This window comes from Petromyzon marinus, chromosome 33, assembly GCF_048934315.1.
Source record: "Petromyzon marinus isolate PM22_M1 ecotype Great Lakes invasive population chromosome 33, UKy_Petmar_22M1.pri1.0, whole genome shotgun sequence".
NCBI classification, from domain to species: domain Eukaryota; kingdom Metazoa; phylum Chordata; class Hyperoartia; order Petromyzontiformes; family Petromyzontidae; genus Petromyzon; species Petromyzon marinus.
This window is the reverse complement of record NC_133699.1, coordinates 2281693-2306223: the sequence shown is the minus strand read 5'-3', so window position 1 is coordinate 2306223 and position 24531 is coordinate 2281693. Positions and strand designations below refer to the sequence as shown.

The 24531-nt window shown below is 46.8% G+C and overlaps 1 protein-coding gene across 1 annotated transcript; it reads right to left on the bottom strand.

Annotated features, from left to right (window-relative positions):
* Positions 1–1047: 1047 nt before the first annotated feature.
* Positions 1048–23853, bottom strand: LOC116948297 (uncharacterized; the record flags this gene model as incomplete). The annotated part of the gene is made up of 3 exons (XM_032964818.2): positions 1048–7703; positions 17603–17945; positions 23216–23853. Coding segments are annotated over 3 exons (1329 nt in total), but the record flags the coding sequence as incomplete, so codon positions are not given.
* Positions 23854–24531: the final 678 nt, after the last annotated feature.

Here is a 24531-nt window from a genome sequence, read left to right as displayed (position 1 = left end):
CGATTCCATTTCTAAGTAGTAGGTTTTTGTTTTTGTATTATCTGTGTACAGAACTGGATCATTGATGTGCAGCGTTGTGGGATGCAATAGCATTAATGACGCTATATACAATGAAATAATGATTATCCTGGAAAGACTAAATATCCCAACTCCATAATTTCTGTCAGCTCTCCCTTTCTTCTCACCCCACAGAGTCCAACACAGTATCACAACTTATTTCCCTCCATTCCGTCTCCAGTTCAATGAGGGTTTGATTCGCCAGACACATTCCATGCGTCGTATGCGCCAGCAATCAAATGCAGAAGGCGTCCTGTTCGCGCCCAGTGATTACGTTTACTATTCTCTACCCCTTTCACCTACTCAGCCAATACCAGGGAGGAGTTTAAATGATAAGAATGCAGTGGCTGAAATATTGCTGAATGACTAAATAATCGTGCCTGTTTATAAGTAGGGTCTTGGGTCTGGGGGTCCTGGTTATCCATGAACCGTCGGTTCTCGCGGTACCGTCCAGGGTCCCGGGGTCAAGCCTGGTTCCCAGTCAGCCGAGGTCAATAAAAACTGGGCAGTGTCCCGTAACAATGTTCAACACTTGCTAGTTCCCTGCCTTGGTCAAACCCGGAGAGGCGTCAACCCGAAGTGCCAAACTAATACTCGGCGTCGTACAAATAATAATTTACAGATACTTGATGAAGTCCTCCCAAACGCGGTGCCATTTATTGGGGTTGTTTGATTGAACTTCACCATGCTGGTCAGGGAGGGTTGGTAAGGTGCCAGGGGGCTTTGGCAACGGCTGGTTATGTTTCTCCACGCCACGATGTAGCAGTCATATCGGAGGGTCAAACTCGCTACACCAGGTTCATAAGCTTAGTGCACTCACCACTGTGTCACATTGAAGTGTGGGGTTTAAATGTTGAAAGTGAAAACACATCTATATTAGCCAAGTCTTGCGTTTGGTTTATTACAATTTTACGATACAACTTTGTAATGGCGCAACACGCACAACGCCAGCACGGACATTCATTTTAAAAAAAGTGGACAACTCAACTGTTCTTTCATCACTCACCTTTATTACCAAACTGTCAACAGGTTCCAGATCACATTGACTCGCAGCAGACATTTACATTAAGCGTGTGCACTCTTCATGTTGGGATTAAATATAAAAAAAACACCGTGGTTCTCAGCAGTTAGGTTTCGGATATAAACGTTGCCGAACAAAATGTCGCCGAGAACACAAACAGGCTAAGCTGCACATCCAATTCAGCACGACGCTTTGGATGAGCTTAACAGTAACAATGTGCCCACAAAAGAGAGCTAAACATGCGAGGTCAACTGAAATTTCCTAACATGCCCATTTTAAAACACTTGTCTCCATTTGCCACTTCGCAAAGGGTCTTTCGATGTACAAAAACCATCGCTGGGTATGGCAACGACTGGAAAGGCATCCTGTGCCACCAATTAAATATTGAAATGTCAGCAAACAACCTCCATTCGCCTTGAAGCTGCATAATACTCGTTACCCAAATGTCTTTATTAAACAACACTTTTGGTGATACTGGGTTGGCAGCGGTGTATACAACACATTCATCAATAACACCGGTGATGTTTTTGGCAATGGCCCGTTTTCTCTGCTATGAAGAAGGGCCATTACACAATATATTACTGATTAAAAAAAAAAACCTTTTACGGTATTTTTATAGATGGACGTGCATAGTTTTATTTGTTTATTTTATAGATGGACGTGTATAGTTTTAATTGTTTATTTTTTAATAGTTGGATGTGTTTAGTTTTAATTGTGTATTTGTTTATAGATGGACGTGTTTAGTTTTAATTGTTTATTGGCTGATATAGAATAACGGATTGTTTTCCACACTTCCAAACTTTAAATTTTCCAATCTGTGTTCATGTCATTTTTGTAAAAAATAACAATCGATTTTCTGGAATTCACCGAGTCAAGGACAACAGGGCAAGAACCATTTGGCCAAACGATTTTCCCCACAGAGGTAATGAACGCATGCAGCAGAACACTCAAACATTTAGCAAAAGCAGTACACGAAATATGACAAGTCAGACGGTCGATAACGATACAAAAAACGAAACTAAAGTGCAAACTTTTAGTAAGAAGGCAGCTTTAACATCTTTAGGTGTTGTTTTAAGCCCGTGAAATATTTTCTCTAAAATGCAGGGGAGCAATTTTAAACATCGGTCCACACTCAAAGCAGCTCACAACCATTAGGAACGGCGAGAACATCCACACGATCAAGAGCGGAAGTTGAAGAAAACAAGTGGGACCCTTCTGCAGTAATAGTGAAGCCATGACAGCGGTAATGTGCATGCATCCAAAGTGCATGGTGAGTACACAGGGTGGTCCGTGTATCGATACCCCACTAAAATAAGGGAGACATCAAAGTAGAAAGTATTTTAATTCAAAGCGTCTACATGTATCCCGCCATTCTCAATACAGGTATAGCCGATACTAACACTCTCTCCTCCATGATATAGAGCAATTGGTTTCATGAACAATCAATCGCCCAGTTGATACGATGGGTTGTTGAAAATCAGTGAGGTGTCCTTAACGGCTCCGTCCGTGTGTATATCGAGCACGTACACACTATGCCATCCACGCACGCGTCTCTTTGAAGTTAACGTTGCATTGAATGAAATATTCCAAAGAGATAGCAGACATACCCTGTCAACAACTCATGCCATCAATAACAAAATGCAGTCACGAAGGGGAAAAGTCAACGGGCCAGGATGTATAAACCGACATAGTTTTAGGCTGGCACTGTTTGCTGGTAAAACTTTAACAGTTTTTGATTACGGTTGAAAACCATGAAAATAGCCCTGATGTTCAGATATGTAGTACTGTGTATATATGCACATATACACACACACAATCAAGGACCCACTGCACAGTATTGGTCACTCCTACCCATACATATATAAATAGAAGCACTGTACCAAATTTCGACTTTCACTGCAATTGATCCAAAGTATTATAAAAATGCCCTGCATAAAGAAAAAAACAAAATCACTCTCTTAGATTGTCACATTAAATCAGTCCACATCGACGTTGCTGCCAAACAGTCAAGGAATTGTTTTCTTTTTAAATTACAAAATTACATTACTGAAATTAATTTACAAAATGTACACCACTACACACGCAACAAAATAATTGTTACAAAAACGTTCAACAGCGGTAAACTAAAGTGATGGGTTAACCAAGTCAGGGCGATTCATACCCCAGTCTCAAGTTGCACAGAAAGTGCTGGAGCCGTTTTATTAGCAGACTAAATTTCCTTGGCGCATGTAAACCCCGGTAATTCCACAAGGTACCGTACTCTGGGCTAGCAATGGTCTACTCGAAAATTACCTTGCAATCGACAACGCTTTACAAACCACGGATATTAAAAGAGCACCAGCGGACAGCCTCCAAATGTACGAGGCCGACGAGGGTACGTGCGTCTGATATATTTTGAGCGCGCATGCAGATATAATAAAAACAGTCACAATCACTGCAATGTACAATACGTTGAAACGTACAGGCTAGTTTATTAACCCCTCCCGCCTCCCCTACTCCTTACAAACGGGTACACCACGTGGCAGCACGAACGGGTACACCACGTGGCAGCACGAACGGGTACACCACGTGGCAGCACGAACGGGCCTGCCACAGAACGTCGAACGACAGGTTGCACGTTGTGGGGTAAAGTCTAGGTACTCCCACCTCTCTTTTTTAAGACGTCTGGCCAGTGTGGAAGAGTAGGCCAAATACCCCCTGGAGGCGGCTCTCCAGAGCTCACTCAAGTGGAGGCATTCCATCGGTGGGTGGCATGAGCAAGAAATTACCTTCAGTTTTTTTTTCCAAGAAGGAAAGGAACAAGTCGATGGGTGATGGCACGCTTACAAGGGTCCCCCAATGTGCGACTGGGCTTCAGAAAATAATGAGCAGGACTCAGATTGTTTGGCAGGTGATAAGCCTGGGAAAGCAGCGATTAAGGGACCCTTACGATTGAAGCACAAAGCTCCCGTCTTTACAAAACACCCCCCCCTCCCACTATGTACCATCAGCACCCCAACAATAACAAAGTGGGTTGAAGGTCAAACGTAGACCAGCTCTATATTTTCACAGTGTAACTTATAGCTGGTGAATACTCTGTTATTAAATAAATAAACAAAATATATAATATGCAAGGACCTTTTCGATAACAGAGACACTGCGTATTGAGTCAGTGCAGTTTTTGCCTGCTTAGAGAGAGTATATGTTGCATAATCAAAGTCGAGGAATCCAGAGACGTACAATGGTTTTCAAATCTTGCCACACCACAAAATGTGGAACGGAAGCTCCACCTGCAAAGAAGAGGCTGTACGTGATGGACTCTAAATATTTGAGTACAAAAGCTTTCCAGGACACGCACGGAGTTGAATTTGGTCCTTTTGGCACTTCACCAAAATGTTACTTAACACCGAAACCCCACAAAAAGTAGAAATATTTTCACCAAAATACGAATTATATGGCTTCACTGAAATATCCGATTTGTTTTTGAACTGTGGTGTTGTCATTAAAGCAAAGGCACGAGCCACGGTATCGCGATGTTGTTGGCTTGTCTTGTAATGTCAGCCTCACTTGGCCGCTCTGATCTGTTGGTGTTGTTTTTGTCCTGTGTACCTACCCGGCCAAGAAACCTCAACCCATTCATCAATAACACCGTGGTCTTCACAGGGAAAAGGAGAATGACTGGCTCATGTTTTTGGGCAATGGCCCTTCTGCATAGCACACCACTTCTGTGACCTCTCTCCGTGCTTCGAAGGTGGGCCATTGCATGAAACGTCACTGATTATATACTTTATTTTTGTTATTGATGAATTTAGAGTATTTTCTTATTTATGCTTGTGCACCACTACCCAATAAGGCAGCATCAGCATCACCAAATGATTTGTCGACTCAATCAAAGTTGCATAAAGGACAGCCAGAAAAGCAAAAAAGAGCTTCACAGCTCATCAGATTCCTCCAGTTTAAAGCAAGATTCTGATTCTGAACACAAACCACAAACTGGCACTTCCTTGCGTGGCTGAAACAAAGAGTTACTGCCCCAACGCTGCTCCTGGCATAAAACAGAGTGATGTGAATGCAGCACCACCTATAATAATATACAGCATACTAGTCCATGCCTTAGATCATGGTCACAATACTCCAGGTAATTGCTTTAATCAACTTTATGTTGCCAACTTTTGAAAGTCCAAATGATTTATATTCTGGACTAAAAAGGTAAGAGAATGCCGATTAGTACAAAAACAGATCGCGTTATTTGTAGAAATATTACATATATTTGTGTCGGCGTGTTTACTGTAATACAACAGCATTATTGTGCTCAAACTTTAAAATAAAACATTTGCAAACATCCCCTTTGTTAACTTAAAACGTAGGGGTAGTTACTGTATGTCGTCTGCTGGAGGGTTAATGACGAGAAGTTTGGAATTAAATCACTGCGTGGCCTAAGCCAAGAACAAATATTGAGAACTGCATTGTTGTTAATACACCACGTGATACACCGTTGGTGAGGTCACGATATTGAACCTTTGAATCGCAAGTGAATGCGCTACACCCGGGGCCGGCAACCTGCGGCTCTTTAAGGACTGCTTCCTGACGTTATTTAATAAGGACCACCATCCAGTGTTCACATGCATTGCGACTCTTGAAATATGGAGTTATTTACCGAATTCGAAAAAAATTGCTATACTTGTTATTTTGGTTGCCTACCCCTGTGCTACCCTCTAAGATATGCATATTTGTTTATCTTGAATTTTACAAATGTAGATGCTTGTGTTGTAAAATCTGGCCTCGCTGAACTTGTGGCAGGTAAGTAATGAACTATATTGGGGCCATGGTCCATCTCATCTTTTTGGGGTCTGCTTTCAAGGAAATACACATGATTACATGGTAAATCTGAGAAAATTACAAGATTTTTAACATTGTTTCAGCTGTCTCCCTAACGCCTATCAACACAATGTGCAAGAGCACACTTATAGTTGAATTTGTTTTTAAACACTTTATGTATGTATGTATGATGAACTTCTTTTGCACCGATCTACAGAATTTCCACCAATGTTGATGTACCCCTTTAAGTTAAGTTATTCAAATGCATAGGTATTCGCGGATGTGCGGGATAGTTCTCCGATGCGTATTAGGGTCGTACCAAATGTTTTGATTTAAAGCTTTCGTGACTGCAGGGATTCATATTCTTGGTTCTTTTGGTAAAGTCACGTAGAAGGAAAACAATAAAATAATAAAAATTATTGTTTCCCTTCTACGTGACTTTACCGAAAGAACCAAGAATATGTAGCGAATGTTGTTCGGCACAATGTCCAACGCTTGGCTCCACATACTGGGAGCCTTTTTGGGAAATGATGAACCGAAAAAGCTCCCAGCACTCGCAGCGAACACGTAGGGCACCGTGCCCTAACAACACAATGCGGTACGTATGTATGTTGAACCTCGTTTGCACCGTATGCAGCCAACCGTGCTAATTGAAGGTGCGGTGCAAACCCGAAACCACTTCAGAGTCCCTTAATTTATTTGTTAATCACAAGCAGAATGAAAAGGTGTGGTGGCAATAATGTTCTGTACTGCGAAAAGTAAGGTCATGCATGATGAGACCATTTACACTGCCTTTCTACAATCGATGGGCATGCATACCCAATGAAAACAACAAGATTATTGTCAGTAGACGAAGTTTATCACACCTTTAATCCTTCAAATGTCCTATGAATAACTCAACAGAGATATGTCGAGGATGACTCTCCATTGCTTGTTTTTTTTTGTTTAAGCCAGCGCTTCCATTTTGATAATTATATTAAAATGTCACCAAAGTTTTAAGGCAAATGGCAAAGTTCGCCTGCTATGCTGTATAGACGAGCGTCATCTCCAATCGCTTTGAGTCTCAACTCCGATGCCATTTCACACGAAGCTGAAACACAGCTCGGTGTACGATGTCCTTTACGACAAATGACGATTATCTTTAATTTCGGGCATGCATAATCACGCGCGCACCAGCGGTGCCCAAATCGAAAAGGTGTCTCCTTGCGACCGGAGTTTCACTGGGCACTCACCTGCTCATAAATACAGCTTTCATAACGAACGAGTTAATTAATTACAGCACGGCAATTTGTTTTAACGGTCTCCAGGGTCTCCCTTGCATCTGGAACAACACGTGGAAGTCTCGCCGGGCCATCACAGTTTCACAATGTACGATCGATCGAACGAACGAACAAACGAAAATGAAACCAAGGCTGCTTTCCTCTTGGCCGGCGCATTAACAAAGCAGCAACGGGAAAATCTTTTTGGGTGACGGACGGCGTTAGATGGTCATGTGGAACGAGTCTGTGAGCCATGCGCCCCGGAGACCCATCGCCGACGACGAGAATCCGGAGTGCGCAGCCGGCGACGAAGGAGGCGTCATCGCCGACGTCGCAGCGCTGGACGAGGAGGGGGACGGGTGGGAGAGGGAGCCGCCCGGCGACGGACGGTCCAGCTCGAAGTCGTCGTCGAAGCAGCCGTTCATGTCGAGCGAGGAGAGCGGTGCGTCGGGCGTGGAGGCGGGGCCGCACGGCCCCAGGTCCTGCACCAGCCCCTTGTACTCCTGGATGCCTTCATGCAGCGACCACAGCTGGCACAGCAGGGACATGTCCAGCTGGCGCAGGCCCAGCTGTGCAGGGGGACACAATCGGGACGGGGTTAATGGCTCACGGTCTCAGTGGAGTTTCACTAAAATACATTGATGTCAAATTGCCAATGCTTGTTAAACGAGGCGAGTAAGTGGACAATGCCTCCTTCAATTCAACAAAAGCATTCAGCACACATCCCATTAGCCACCACGGCCTTATGGGAGTACAGAATATTCAGCAGCATTGGTTTGAAGCTAACCCTCATCAGCAGAGCCAAGCTTCCTTAAACCAGTGCTCGTGAACTTCCAGATGTACACAGCATAGGCAAATTCCTGTAGAGTACAGTCAAAATAATCATCAGCCATGATTCATCCGCTGCTAGATTTGGTCTGCTTGAGTCGTCGCAATCTATCACGGTCTCATGTAAGTATGTACTGTATGTTTCATTTATTTTGCACCGTACGTAGCCAACCACACGAATCAGAGGTGGAAGGACAAGAAACTTAACAAAAAAAGCAGTTCTAAACAAACTAGTTTTCAATCTAGGCGATTTCAAAGTTCATAGCTCCCTGCGACTTCCTAATATCGGAAGAAAGAACGTTCCAGACGGCCGCAGGAGCGCATCTGAAAGCGCGTGATGCAGTGACCGTCTTTGTTTGATTGGCCAGCCAAAAGCCGCTGCTGCGAGAGGCGGCCATCTGGAACTCTCTTCCTGCTGATATTAGGAAGCCATTGGAGCTATGCAATTTTAAATCATCTAGATTGAAGACGAATTTCTTTAGAACTGCTTTTTGTGCTAAATTTGTTACAACAATCCGTTGAGCTCCTTCACAGCAGCGGATTTCAGCATGGAGAGGTGCATGCTTGGAATTACACCGAAACAGGTAGAGGAAAACGAAGGACTGGAGAACATGCACACGGAAACGACATCATATGTTGGTTGTTAAGACAACTACGTGGAAATGAGCAGAACACATCGCTAGAAAGGATGACGGGCCAGTGGTTGAGACGAACAAGACGACGTCCATCACGGAGCACAGTACAAGCTATTCGGTTGCCGCTGCAGTAGTTTTGGAAAATAAAAAAATCGTGTTTTGGTGACCGTCTGACCCCCCACGAATGCCTCTCCCTGCACACTGTGAAAACTCATTCCACTTCGGTGAGGACAATCCCCACATTAACTTCTGGAATTTAAATGTTTACAAAAAAAATTCCAACGACTCATTGCACCTCAATGAGTCCATCATGCCCACTTCAATCTGACATGATCCGCCGCTCAACCCTAGCTGTAACAAGACGCTCTGTAGATGTACACAGCCCTCTTGTCAAGCCCCTGCTGGGTGAGGGGCTCCCAACATGGGGTTTTCTTGACGACACTTCACTAAACTTCAATAACTCCTGAGGAAGGACAGTCAGCCAGATTTCAACTCGGCAACATTAAATCTATTTTAAATATATATTTTTTTATTAACATGTCATTTACTGTACAGTACAGTAGCATGCTCCGCATTCCAATTTCTTCACTGACCCAGGAAATTCTTCCCGAGTATCAGGCCTTTGTTTTTTTCACGTGAGGTCATGCTTTCGTATACAGTATTTAAAATCAAACCGGGCGATTGAATTTATTGCACGCAGCAGACGGGAGCTTCTGGTGAACAAAAAAATACGAAATGCCGATTCGGTAACGGTCACGATGCTCTGCGAGTATCACGATGCTCTGCGGGTATCACGATGCTCTGCGGGTATCACGATGCTCTGCGAGTATCACGATGCTCTGCGGGTATCACGATGCTCTGCGGGTATCGTGATGCTCTGCGGGTATCACGATGCTCTGCGGGTATCACGATGCTCTGCGGGTATCACGATGCTATGTGGGTATCACGATGCTCGGCGGGTATCACGATGCTCTGCAGGTATCACGATGCTCTGCAGGTATCACGATGCTCTGCGGGTATCACGATGCTCTGCGGGTATCGTGATGCGGGGAAGAAGGGAAACCTGCAGTGGGCATCGTTCGGTTTTATCAAAGACTTTGAAACGCGAAAGCGCGCAGTTTGGAAGGTCGCACCTCGAGGCCTCCCGTACAGTGTAGCGTGCAGAGTGGCGCCCGTCGGGTGACACTTTCCATTTTGTTTCCCGAGAAAATTGCCAGAATTCAGAAAAGTGGAGGGAAAGCCATTTGAAGTCAAGAAGAGGCCTTACATGTGTGTGTGTGTCATACATTCATCGCACTTCCACTCCTGGTTTCTCTGAACCACCTTGACCCAGTACGGCTTAAAACGAAAACAACAATGATCTCCCCGATATGACGCTGCGCATGACGTGCCTCGCGACTTATGCAGCGAAATAAAATCCGCGTAATGCGCCGTAGAATTGTTCGACCGTACTCCTTCATCCTCAATGTACCCCTAGGAATTTCTACCGAACCGTACAAATCCTCAGAATCCGGCGTAAGTTACGCGCCGCCGTCTGTTACCGGAGACGGACAGGACGGCATAATTGTGTTGGCACATGTTCCCCATGAAGAGAGGAGTTTTGTAAACCCTGCTCTGCGTGCTATGTGTATATCCGACGCACTTTTTGCGCAACCACTGTTTGCCGTAACAATTAAAACCGTAAGCTCGAGTGAATGCGTTTAACTGCGGCGCGTTTGTAATCATCGTAAGTGCCGAATTTTTAAGTACTGTATTTAATTATATTAATTAGAGCGAGTTGTTACATTAAGGGGCCACTTCACTGACTGGGGATGTACATTTCAGGTGCTTGAAAGATGTGCCGGTAATCGTGAGAGCAACCGTGAAGTGACTTTTTTTTAACTCGGGCACAGCATGTCAACCAATTAGTGCTGCCATTCAGAGAGGAATCATTTTGTCCACCTTTCTTCTTGACAAGGCAGAGACTGGGCCCATAAAACACCACGCCTGGGTTGCCACCTTGAGTGAGCACGTGTGGTCTCTCATCATTGCCACCAGATGTCGGTATAAATCAATTCCTGCCACCTGAACACATATGCCGATTCCCAGACTGTCCAGGTCAAGTCCAGGAAGGCGGAGCACTCATAAGAGGGTATTTATGTCGTGGAATATTTTCGATTTCTCAAATGACACGGTTCTTTCTTTTACCTCTCCTTTCTATTTGTTTCATTACTGCGCTTTTTTAAATTTGTTTAGCTTTTGTAATTTTGGTGGCCCGAGTTACTCTTGCAAATGAGACTCATGGCTGGTTTCTTGAGATCTCTCTCACCTGGTTACACAAAATCAACTTGAAACTTGAGAGTGGATTCCAGGACTGGTTCAGATTTCACTCGCTAATAATATCAGGCATAGCCGGGAATCAAACTCGGGTCATTCGTTTCAGGACGCATTGCACCAACCACGGCCACAGTATTTCAACAACAATATAATTAAAGGTTTTCATACGGTGCATATATCTTTAGCAAACAAGGTTATTACTCTACCCTGCTAGCCATGGATGCTATTAATACCAGTCTGTTGGCTAATTGGGAAGGAAACAAGTTCATGGTCACAATAAATCGTAGGAAAAAAAACTAATTTAAACACTAAACATTTACAGGCAGCCACCATCTCTGCATGAGCCCGCAAAAATATTCAATTGACTATACACAAATTAGAGATGCTCACAACATGTGCTTTAAGCCAAATTAAATTAGCTAAAATTGAGCATGCGTAGGGCCGTTCTACCATCTGTTATCGTCGGACATGGCCACGGCCATTCAAGCTCCAAGCAACAGATTATATGACGGCATGCAGTATACACTGGTTAGCGTGCTGTGCTATGAACCTGCCAGCCTGATTTGATTACCTGACACGGCTAACATCAGTGGTGAGTGATATCTGAAACGGTGCTGCCCTCTCCCCTCCTTCACCGTTTCGCTACGACCATTGAGGTTAAGTATGGTCAAAAAGCCCAAATGACTAAAATGGAACGGTTAGGCCAACATCCAGTGGTGGATTGAGAATGGCTGAATGTATTTTTTTTATCCTTCGCTATGCAACGTACGTTCTGCATCAATACCGCCTGGCAAAACCAAACAAACATTTTATTCCAAACAAGATGACGTTAAATTTTGATTTAAAGCTTTCGTGACTGCAGGGATTCATATTCTTGGTTCTTTCGGTAAAGTCACGTAGAAGGGAAACAATAAAATAATAAAAAATATTTTGATGTTTAATAATAACAAATATTTTATTGTTTCCCTTCTACGTGACTTAACCGAAAGAACCAAGAATACAAGATGACCTTGTTGTGCATACGCAGCGGAAATGCCTCGGATATTCGAGCCGTACAAAACGAATGAGATAAATGTACAATGCGATACGATTTATTTGTTCATGGAAGATAGATAGGATGGGCAGAGGGAAGGAAGGAGGATGAGGGAGGGGAAGGCCTGTCAGACCGGAGGCTGGGTTACACAGCGGGCGAGCACGGGAAATTGCAGATTATGCCGAGTATAGCTCCTCACAGATTACAGCTGACTTCCCCTTACCCACGAACTTGAATGTTTTTCAATTGAAATGTGCACAGTGTTCGCGGTAGCACATATTGGGTGGCGAATCCATGAAACCCGAATGATGCGAGTAAAAAGTAAGTATTTATTGTACATATCCGCAAATATTACCCACAAATTCGCTCCAATTATAATCCGCAAAACAAAAAACATTTCAGATAGTCGCGGGTCAACGTGAGAATAGGGCGGGGCACGGATAATCGGAGCTTGCGCCGACCCTATAGCTCTCCCGGATAACAGGAGTTGCGGATAAGAGGAGTTGTACTGTAATATATGTGCCCCCTCTTATAAGTGCCGCGCTGGCTGAGGCGATGCACCACGGGGTCACGACCGCCGGCGAGCCAGACACGTGCCCGCACAGCCATGTCAGCGGCGGTGGCGTCTTGCGGTTGCGGGCAGGGCAAGGGTGAATGTTGTGAGATGGGGTAGGGACAGGACGGGAGTGGGGGAGCGGGGTGGATCGCGTGATGTGGCAGCTGGACGCAGATGCGGGTCAGATAACAGGGCCAAACAAGAAAACCATTTACAGCAATGTGTTTATCGTGCAAACAACTGGCAGCTACCACGTGGCAGAGGACCCAAAGTTTCCGCCACCGTTCCGGCTCTGCAAGAACAAGCTCACCCGGCAGCCAAGTTAGCCGGTGCCCAGAAGCAACTCCTGCCAACGCAACGCCGCATCTATGCTCTGTATCCTGGATGCTAATAAAAGTAATAAAATAACCCACGTATTCTCCGTTCCTCTCTCTCTCTCCTTGTAATAGACAAGTTGACTTAAGAAAGGGAAGTGGGCTTGGGTAGGGCAAGAGACGGAAGATGGGGTGGGCAGCCCAAGGAGGGAAACACATTGATCAATTTTATTTTTTATTTGCATTTTACTCTATTTTTGCCTACGTGATTTTACCGAAAGAACCAAAGAGTAGCGGAGGGAAACACATTTTAGCGGTCATCCATCCGCAGAGATGGGCGCGTTGAGATCCGCTCGCTTGCGTCGCAGGATCGTCGAGAGAAAGCGACGGCTTGTGGAGTCCTCCGTGGCGGAGTGGATTGCTCACGGCTACCCAGTAAACATGGAACGCCGTGCCAACGTTGAGCCAACGTTGGGCCAACGTTGAGCCAACGTTGGGACAACGATAGTCCAACGGTTCCAACTACACGCCAACGTTGGCCCAATGTTGGATGCTTATCAGGTAACGATGATAAATAAATAAAAACATTTCTGCAGATCAGTAAACGGTACTGTTTTAAGTTGTACGTAAATCTCTAAACTGAATGTCAATCAATTTGATCTGGCACATTCATTGTTTGGAAAACGACACCAAATAGGTGGTATCTTAAAAATAGCGATGTAACGATTCATTGAGTAGAATCAATAGCTATGGTCATGTTACAAACATTACAATTATGTCTAAGAAGCAAATGTATGATTTATGAAAACTAGATGCAAAATTAATCGAATGTACCCTTGAGCTGATAAGAACGAGAGAACACACTAAACTTAACGTTACAGATGGACAATATGAGACAGGCAGTACTAATGCTAAATACTGCACAAACAATACCAAAAAAATAATCTATATTTTTACGTATAATTAAAGCTCGACTCCAAATCAAGATATTTAATTGATTTACAGGTTTATCTCGTTTTACACAGGTTCAAGCTTGTGCGATTTCTATCCAAACTTCTATCAACGCGGTTTGAAATTCACTCGTACGCGGCTGCGCGGTCGTACGTAGGACACCCCTGTGTGTGTGCACTGCGTGCGCTACGCTGACTCGCCCCAACTGGACATCTGTGAAAAAAAGAGCTTTGCAGATCATCGGATTTCTCCTGCAGTCCAAATAAAGATTGCGATTCTGGCGGGCAGCCGTCTTGTGAGGGGAAACTGGTACCAGGGCATCGAATTATTGCACGCACAATATAAATGCGCAAGCAAGCGTGTCTCGGTTTAATGCCTGCCATTAGTCTGAGACAGATGGAAACAGATGGAGATCAATCCACTTGCTGTTGTCCTCTCCTGGCGGGCCAGGGTATGGTGACATCGACGGCCAAAGGGGGAGTTGTTGCATGACATTTGTGCGATCCGCCAAACTCTCACTGCCACGGTGCCGGGTTATCGGCACGCCGCGCCGCCTACGACAAGCAAACAAAATAAAAACGCAGCCACTGTGCCGACGGAGGACGGGGACACTGTATGCGTTGGGGAGAGATTTCCCTAAAACCGACACCCCCCCCCCTAGCCACGAATTGCCGTTGTGAAACCGACACATGAAGACGTCGACACGACCGACGGCATTCACGGCCTCTTGTACGTGGGGCTTTTCTGCGTTATGAAACCATCGCCATTCACACCACCGCCACCAAATGACCTCCGACGTATTTTTTTTACTTACGAAATGACAAGGGCTGCACACCTACAACCAGCGGAAAAACTCAAGACACTCACGTTACCAGTGGAAGAATTTAACATAGACTATTTTACTTTTTAATCAAACATAGCTGCTAACGTGTCATCTATATTTAAGAGATATGATATTACCTTGGAATATGTGAACGTAAATGAAGTCACCACTATTATTATTATCATCGCGTCCGTTATCGCCTCGGGCAAACCTCGCCGAGCCTCAACTCTTTTTTCAGGAGGGTCTGGCTAAATTATGGATAAAGTTACAGATCGATGTTAGGATTTGGAAGATGAAAACAAACAACAGATATTGCCAACTGTGGCAACAAAACAGCGGTGCTTATTGCAAGTTTTAAAATGCGTCATTGTATTTCTAAACTTTATTGCCTCCCTTGTGAAATAGGCTGATCTCATTGGGCTCTTGGATGATGACAGCCTTCGTGTATGTGCGTAGGTACGCTTGTGTAAGCCCGTGTGTAGGTGAAGCGGTGGTGTAGTGGTTAACACACAGCAATGCCAACCCCCGTGAGCCGAGTTCTTTCCCCGCTCACGACGAACATCGGTGGGAAACATCGCAACAGAATGCTGGGCTTTCCCTCGCGCAACTCGGCCTTGAACAAGTGCCTGGACCGGTGCGTAAACATCAGCGAGGCAGAGACCGTGGCGGCCGGGTGCGAGCCACGCCACCGCTTCTTGAACCGTGCTGGCTTTAATTCGGTCCTCGCCGACAGCACTTGCCGCAACAATGTGCCGAGGCGAGGCCACGACGGGAGATCTTTGTCCGTAACACCTTCGCCTCCGCGTGGGAACGGGCAGAGTGCTATTACCTTCGCTGTCTCTTACATCACGTAGAGTGATATTGCCAACGCAAGCAAAAGCCCCCCTCCCCCACCCCCCCCCCCCCCACATTTCTATAGGTGTCACGGTTTTTTATCTCCAAACAATGAACTGAAGACGATGTACACCACCATCACTACACCAGTGTCAATGCGTCTGGGGCAGCCAAAGCGTTTACAGGTGCATGCGCGCGCGCACGCACTTCCTCGGGCGCTCCGTCTGGGGGTTTTGTTCCACGCCGTGCCAACCGCCGCGAGTAAAAGGAGATCGTTTGTAAATCACCGACGAGCTCTCGAACGCTGCGGCGGCTTTAAAAGGCGATACTTTCGAGATTATTTGAACGCAGCTCCGTGGCGCATACGCGACAATGCGGTTATTGTCCGAGTGGAGAGGCCGATGTGGAAAGTGCGAATGTCCTCGAGCTGTCCGGCTGTAACAAGAGGCTTGAATCCCGCACCCTCCCACCCCCACCCCCCCCCCCCCCCCCCGAGCTACGCGATGCCATCTGTCACCTCCGGGTTTTCCGCATCCCCAACCCTAACCCCCATCAACCACGGGCCAAGCAAAACCCATAAAGTGGCGTCTTCTTCTCGCGCAGTTCGTAAATCAAGTCGCCAAAACCAGCGCCAACTTTTCAAACGGTACTGACAATAGGTCGGACGGACGACGGACGGGACAATAAAAAGTGTTTTTTGTTGTTGTAGTTTGGGGACAAATGGAAGGAACCGCATAGAGAGGGGAAGTCCGAACAGAGAATGGCTTGACGACATAAGAGACCGGTGCCAAAAAGATGTTGCACACCACTTGAGCACATTTGGCGCTACAAGACAGAGGAAAGTGGACAAACAACAAAAGGCTAAAAATGTGCAATGGTCACCCACTAACGGGGCTATCTTTCCCATGGATCATGACGGCGGCTGATGGCGATCCACACACGGGCGCACCATCCGTGATCGGCGGGGCTGTTTTGTTGCCGCGCTCGCTACTGTACATGCCCTAATCGGTTGACCCGCGCGGCAGCTGTTGGCCTCTCACGCCGAGCGCCCTGAAACGACTGCGGCCTTCTGCCAATTGCGCTGCTGAATTATTCAGTGGCACGCTCGCACGCTCGGCTGCGTACACGCGCCCGCGGCGGTCTCTGCAATTAAAGATCAGTACCTGCGTACGATTAGGAGGGCGATTTTATTACGCACAATGGCGAATACAACGGTCTTACGTTGAGCGTTGGTGTGGCGCGTACGCACGTAAGAACCCGTTGGAGGCATTATAGCGATTGTCGGATTATTCTGAAAATCCTGTTCGTGTCAATTATATTTCCGATGATTCGAAATTGTGATGTCACCGAAAATGACTTTCATGGTGTCACATCTGTGCCTTTGCAGCCAAAAGTGGCGTCACGCGATGTCACTGTTTCCTAAATTAAAATAAAAAAATATCGTTTTTCTGCTGGATCTTTACGTCAAGATGTAAAAGTCGGGGATGAATATGAAGTTATTACATTACGTACATAGAGAACAAAAGTTAATAGCATTTAATCAGTTTAAATAACAAAATATGAAAACATGAAATGAATCCGAAATTTGGCCTTAAAACCGGAACGTTTTGAAATGAATAAATAAATGCAGCAAAAGCAGCATGTCACATGACATCCGGTGACATCACTTTTGTCATCACGGAGTCGCATTCTATTATCACGTAATGGGAATCATCTAAACACCTGAAAGCCGAATGAATGCATTATAAGGTCATCGCGCTCATGACACACAAAGTGCTTGCCACAAATCAACCACAATATCTCGCTGATCTCGTCAAGGAGCATAAACCATCACGCGAACTCCGCTCATCCTCACAGCAGCGGCTTTTGGCTAACCATCGATCAAAGATGGTCACCGCACCGCGCGCTTTGAGGTGTGCTTCAACGACCACCTGAAATGTTCTTCCTTACGATATTAGGAAGCAACTCAAGCTAAGCAATTGAATATAATCTAGATTGAAAACTCGTTTTGTCAGAACTCCTTTTCGTGTTTAGTTTGCTGTCCTTCCCCCACGCCTCTGATTCGCACGGTTGGCTATGTACGGTGCAAAAGAAGTTCAACACACGTACATACAAAGCAATCCTGAACAAATCAAAAGGACGCGAAATCCGAAACCGATCCTCCACGTACGTACGTACCATCTCCTTGCGGAGCAGAGCCAGCGCCAACTCCATGTTGCCGGGACGTCCGGCGAGCAGGCGAGAATCTCCCGCGGCGCCACCTCCGCCGCCCCCGCCGCCACGCCGGGCACGGCTGAGGTCGTCCTGGATCATGGAGCGCTTGGTGCACATGCGCTCGAGGTCACGCCACGAGCCCCCGCTCGAGTTGAGGAGGCCACTGAGGCTCTTGGGCAACGGGGGCAGCCCGTCGAGGCGGGCTGGCACCATCAGCTGCGGCCGGGTGCTGCGTCCGTTCATGGCGCCGCCCGGGCCTGCGGGTAGGGGCCCGCAATGCGCCCGAGTCTGCGCCCCCAGCACCACTCTGTAGAGGGAGAGGGGGAGGACGCGGCACGTTGTTTTAACACGTCGCGCAGAACGCTCGTGAGCGTCGTCGGCCACACGACGAGAGGCTCGCTTGAGGTTCAAGCGAGCCTCTCCTCGGACGTGACCAGGTTGTCTCGCCGGGGTTTTTTTTTTTTGGTCCGACGTTTCGCTCCACCTGCTCGGAGCTTCTTCGCAGGCTGAAATGTCGGACATCGCGCCCAACAACAAGCGGTAACAACCCCAAAACGACATTTAAGAGCTCTAGCGCACAACCGCGGAAACCTCTGAGGTATAGGGCTGTATTGTTATAGAAGTGACAAACGATTTGTGCACGTACATGTACAGTCCTTTTTGTCAATTTATTGCTGAATGAGGACTTCCCCACACCGTGTGGATCGTGGGAGTTATTTGACCATACTTCACTATACCGGTCAGTGCGAATTGGCAGAGTGCACAAACTTTGGAACACAGTACCGTACAACAATGTCATCTGCTGTACTGTCCTCTGGTGACAATGCAGTCCTGCGAAGGAGTGTGCTGCGGCAGAGAGGTATAATATGTCCCTGGACGAGAAAATGTTGGATAACACTCATCTCACCTTTGGGGGTCCCGAACCAGAATTGGTAATTCCACGTGCACATGGCCAGAGATAATGTCCCAGTGAACATGGAACGTTGGGCCAACAATGGTCCAACCACATGCCATGGTTGGGCCAACGTTGCACGTTTACTTGGACATCAAGAAGCCTCGTGGCTGTTGTTACGTATCAAATGGGAGCGATGGTTCACCCCTGTAATCCAGCACTTTGGAGGCAAGGGTTATTGGGTCTGAAGAGATTGTGAGAATACTAAGTCTGCTAGGCTCAGCGGTGGCCAGAAACACATCGGTACAGTGGACCAGCCTAGGCGGAGCTTTGAGTGTTGGGATTACCACCCTATGTATGTGTGGGGTTTTCTCCAGGTACCCTCTGGTTTCCTACCAAATGCCAAATAACCTAATATGCAGGATCCTCCTGAAAAAAACGATGTCTTGAGACTCAGGAGGCACTTTTCTGGATAAAAGGACATTTTTGCTACGTAATTAACATAACTGGCCTGATCGCACCTGATTGGCTCACAAGTGACGACATCACATTTATCCCTCGATTTAAGAAGGAAACAGGAGGATTTCACCACAAATCTGGCTGTCGCCTCATGATGCTAGTTGTAATTACTGGCGAAACGTCGTACTCGAATTGTAAATGTTGTAGATTTACTCACCAACACACCGGTGTGATGTACTCGTGACGAATTGGCCACGTTCAGTTTACGTGACAAACCTTACCAATTGGCTGTGTCGGGTGGTGGCGGGTTTAACGACACATTTATATATTTACGCGATCCAACTCAAAAACCTCTATCATGGGTGACTGATTTGCCAAGGCAGAAAAATACAAATCCTTATGCTGGATGTCAATGGAAGTAAATTTCATTGCTGTATTGATTGCCAAATGTTTCAAAATACGGAACTGTATATGGTAAAAAAAACTGTTACAGAAAATGATGGGCAAGTCGTGTGTGATGAGATAAAGTGTTACCCACACTTTATCCAAGACGTCTGGCCAGTGTGGACGTGTAGGCAAACATACCACGCTAAGAATCTTCATTTAGTTTGGAGGAATCCGACGAGCTTCAAAGCTCTTGTTTGCAGATATCCAGGGGGTTCTATAGAGTCTGGAGAGTCACTGTCCGATGGACTAGGACTCAAAAGTGCATTTTACCCACGACAATAAACACCCAAGGACAAACTTTGTACAGAGAAAGAGAAAGCCTCACGAGTCTTTGGATGGTGGTAGAGGCACAATGCACCATGCCCCATATGTACGCCGAATCCAACTGGCCGCATTCACCTGCAGTTTAACCACATTGCGCAGCTGATCGTTTTGTGTTCATGTCCCTTTGTCTCCATTGTGCATAGCAGCTGTCTGCAGCCTGCAGCCAAATGCTCATCGACTCTATAGAGTTTGGCTTCATACCAGCAGCTATATCACAGTCGTCACCTATGGACCACACAACCACGCTCTCCTACCCCCATGACCTTATATGACCATGACATGCGGTGAACTCCATAATATTTGTACGAATACACCGCACGTGAGTAAATGGTAACGGCGCAGCACTGCAATTGCTTGCTCATGCCACTGCTAGCAGAAGGGTCTCCACTACAGGGAGCTCTGAAGAGCCCCTCTCGTGGGTATTTGGCCTACTCTTCCACACCACTACAGGGAGCTCTGAAGAGCCCCTCTCGAGGGTATTTGCCCTACTCTTCCACACACATGCACATATCCTAATAAAGTGTACAACCGGGTTACACGAATCGATGCTGTTACAATGTTGTATGACGGTGTAGGGGTGGAGCGGTGGTGCAATGGTTAGCACACAACGGTAATTGGCGAGCGACGTACGAAACGGTCCTGGGTCACCCCCTTCACAAATCCGCATCGCCCAGCGTGGTGAAGTATGGTGAAACCACTCCCATTAACAATACCTTCATCCAGCAGTAGATTGACAAATGGCTGCACATTATTATTGTTGCTATAACTACTGCGATACGACCGTAGCGCGTGTGTATGTTTTCCTATTCACATTTCATCGCATGGAACACGATACATCGGTAAAAACAGCTTCGGATTATCTGACAGCCCTGTAGTTATTAAGCAATATTTAAGTAACCGCTTTACTGTAATTGTATATCCTCCCTGGACTTACTTCCTTCCCCTCTACCTCCCTCGTCTCATGTAGCTCTATTCCTCTCTCTCTCTCTGCTCTCTGCTCCAGCAAACCAAGGCCTTGCGTCCGAACCTTCAGACAACCTCTGCTCAATGGGAGGTTGCCCCACTTCTCTGCTGCTGTCTCTCGAAGACTGAAATTCCATCTTGCTGGTTGGCAGGGCTGTTTAGAGACCCTCCCCAGTGTCCAATTCTGGCTGAAAATCATCATCATCATCATCTTCTTCGCTTCCTTTTGAATCTCCATCTGTGCAGCGTGCTTTCATTCACACATCGAGTTACCACTAATTGCACTCTTCACACTCTCGTATCTCATCCCTTATTCCTTGGCTTCAAAATAAAAAATATTATTTAAAAATCCCTCCGAGTCAAACTCTCATTTGCAGAGCATCAATTGTGTCCATACACACATTTAAATACAAATTGTTAATTGTTTATTATTGTAATGAAATCGGGGGACAAATGTTCCCCTCTGCTTAATACATCAATCTCCAAATAAACAACAATGCTGGGACATTCTGCAACGTGAAAGCATTAAACTATAATAGAGTAGCGCAGAGTAATGAATACATTTGATCTACCAAGCAGAGTAATGTGCACGTGAGGTTGCCAGGAATTGGACCATATATGGTGCTACAGCGGTGGATTGTTTAATTTATTGCCGTGTGGAAGTTTTAAGCGTTACCCAACCATACGTGTGGGTTATCCCCAGGCTCTCTGGTTTCTTTCCACTTGACACTCATTCAAAGAATGTGCTCCATATCACAATGTGGCAGGACTCTCCTGGAAAAGTGTCTTGAGATTCAGGGAGGCTTTCTTTGCAAAAATAATGATGGCCATTATTATGTATAAGTGATATAATCCAAATCAGCAATTATCCATCAAACTGATGGGATGATGGCCACCGTATTTGCCATCCTGTGATGCCGCAATCACTGTCACGCCTGCACGTGAGGAGCTGATATCATCATCGCTCCATCTCCAGGGCGGTGGTCATCTTGGGTAGATTTCCTTCCTTTGGCTTCTATACCCCCAATAGTCGTGCCCACGGGCTATCATATCCACTAGCAACCCACGTGTCCTGCCCAAGATCGCTTACCTGTCTTAACAGTCAACAATGTCTCCAATTCGGGTGTGTTTTCTGACCCATGTGTTCGTCTGTCTGTGTCTCAGTGTAATTCCCAGTAAAAAAATATCTCCATGCTTCTGTGCATGCTTTTCAGGGTTTGCTTCCTTCTGTCAAATTCTATGTTTCTGATCCATATGGCAAACGTTTGACTTGAAGCACACTGTTAGGTATATTGATTTTTCATCACCACGTAAAATTTAGCAAATGCACTTCAGCCTGCTCTTCTTTGCATATTTAATGTCATTAATTTCATCCTGGTCCACATTCAATAATTGCCCAAAGTATAGATCATCAGTTGTGTTTCCAAGCAATATCCAGACATCAATGATTTACTTTTTGTCCAGCAGAAGAATTATTATGACTACTCAATCTCAACTCCATCAAAACAAGCCTCGGTTTAAAAAAAAATGCCTCGTGTTTTGGCATCTTTGCATCAGCTGGCACACACACACACACAAACAGACAAAACAGGGCACTCTTCGGCTTGGATAGATGACAATCCATGAAAAGTGGCAAAAGAGGTTAAGGTGCGGCCCTGCAATTGCTTGCTCATGCCACTCATGGCAGAAGGGGCCTCCACTCCAGAGTATTTTACGCCTAATCTACCATGCTGCCCAGACGTATCAGAGAAGCCGTGGGAGCACAAAGACAAAGATCCACCGTATAGCCTTAAACAGAACTGTTGGGGCAAGTGCTGTTAGCGAGCACCTATGAAGGCCGGCCCGGCGCACGAGGGGGTGGATGGGAGGCCAGCACCACGCCCATGGGAGTACCCACACTTTACCCACCACACGAGACCTGCCGATACACTCATTGAGGTGTACCCCATTCATACTGATTGTTTGAGATGTCGGGACCGGGGGAATTTAAGACTCAATGCCCCCTTCCCCCGTATTTTAAAGCTATTGTTGGGGGGCTGCGTCTTATAATCCGGTAGGTGTGTGCGCTACCCAGATGTATCTACAGAACTCTCTCACCGACACGGGACACACGTTCGGAGTGAGACTTACTCTCTGGAGCGTCCTATAATCCGGTCACTCATTATCCGCGAAGCTGGCATTTCGAAGACAACCTCAATACTGTAACCACAGTAATTGCGCTATTATCCTCTTCACCACGTATATACCTCGATGCGAGGTGATACATACAAAGCACGTCAGTATGTTTGTTGTACACACGTCTCATCAGCCAGACGGCCTTAGGGTGTGGGTATTGCACACACACACACGCACGCAATTTCAACAGCACCGATTCTGTGGAACCGGCTTCGACGTTTCGCGTCTCATCAGCAGTCAACCAAAGCCACCGCCGGCCAAGCGCCCCCCCCCCCCCGTGAGACGCGCGAGTGTGCGTGGCTCTGTAGGGCTCTCACCGTCGTTCCCCGATCACGGTGGTCTTCGTGTCTCTCCTCGTCTCCTCCGTGTTTGCCTCCTTTTGTGTCGTCGTTGTTGTTGTTGTCCACGTGCGAGACGAAGACGGAACAGAGAGGGACCGGCTCGCCACTCCACGCCACTGGCGAGTGACAACGGTGTCGCTGATGATGGTGGTGCTGATGGTGGTGGTGCTGATGGTGGTGGTGCTGGTGGTGCCGCTTATGATGATGGTGGTGGAGGTCGTGATGGTGCTGATGGTGGTGGTGCCGCTTATGATGATGATGGTGGTGGTGCTGGTGGTGCTGATGGTACCGCTGCTGATGGTGGTGGTGCTGCTGATGGTGGTGCTGCTGGTGCTGGTGGTGCTGATGGTGCTGCTGGTGGTGGTGGTGCTATCGCTGCAAATCTCGTTCACTACAAAGGGGCGACTCGCGCTGCGTTGCTGTGGCGTGGATTGTGGGAGCCGCTTGTGAATGTGGCCACGTCGTCGTCTTCGTCGTCTTCTTCTTCGTCTTCTTGTTGTTGTTGTTGTCGTCACGAGGGCGATCGCCAAGTCAAACGCGGCTCGGAAACCCAACGACAGCTGATGGGCCCTAGGCTGGCTACTTCGTGATGAGGCGTGTGGCGGGACAGACAATCAGAGAGAGACGAAGGCAGTGGGGGGAGATACGCGTACAGCAACTGAACACAAAGCTTTTGTCTTGCCCTATTCCCGCATTACAATCTACCCCTAGCCGTCAGCTTAAGAGACATTATCGTGAACGCTGGTGATGATGATGATGGTGGTGGTAACACATGGAGCATTGTAGGCACACTGAGCCACCCGCCGCTGTATCCACACAGACGACTCCCACCGCGTCTAACGGTGGAAGTGTGAGACCGAGATCACTGCAATGCCTCTCGTCTCTCTATCTCTCCCTTCTCTCTCGCTCCCCTCCTTCTCTCTCTCTCGCCCCGCAATAAGCACACTCCAGCTGCCAACTGCTGCCCGCGATTGGATGGAAGAGCCCAGCCCGGGACGCGACGGGATAATTTCCGCCCACTTCCACGCATGGAGGAGGAGGAGCGAACGCCGTGGAAGAGAAACCAAAGGCCAGCCATACATTTGCATGGGTTCCATTAGCCTCCACCCCCACTCTTGTCTGGCTCATGGGAGGGAAGCGTGTGTGGGGTGGCTGACCCTGTCCGGTCGGTCGTTGGTCATGCAGGGATTGTGGTGCTGGTGGGATTGGAATATTGGCTGCGTATGTGCAATGTAAAAAAAAGACAGAGTGGTGATGTTACTGCTGCTGCGTTGGCAGTGATGCACAAACAC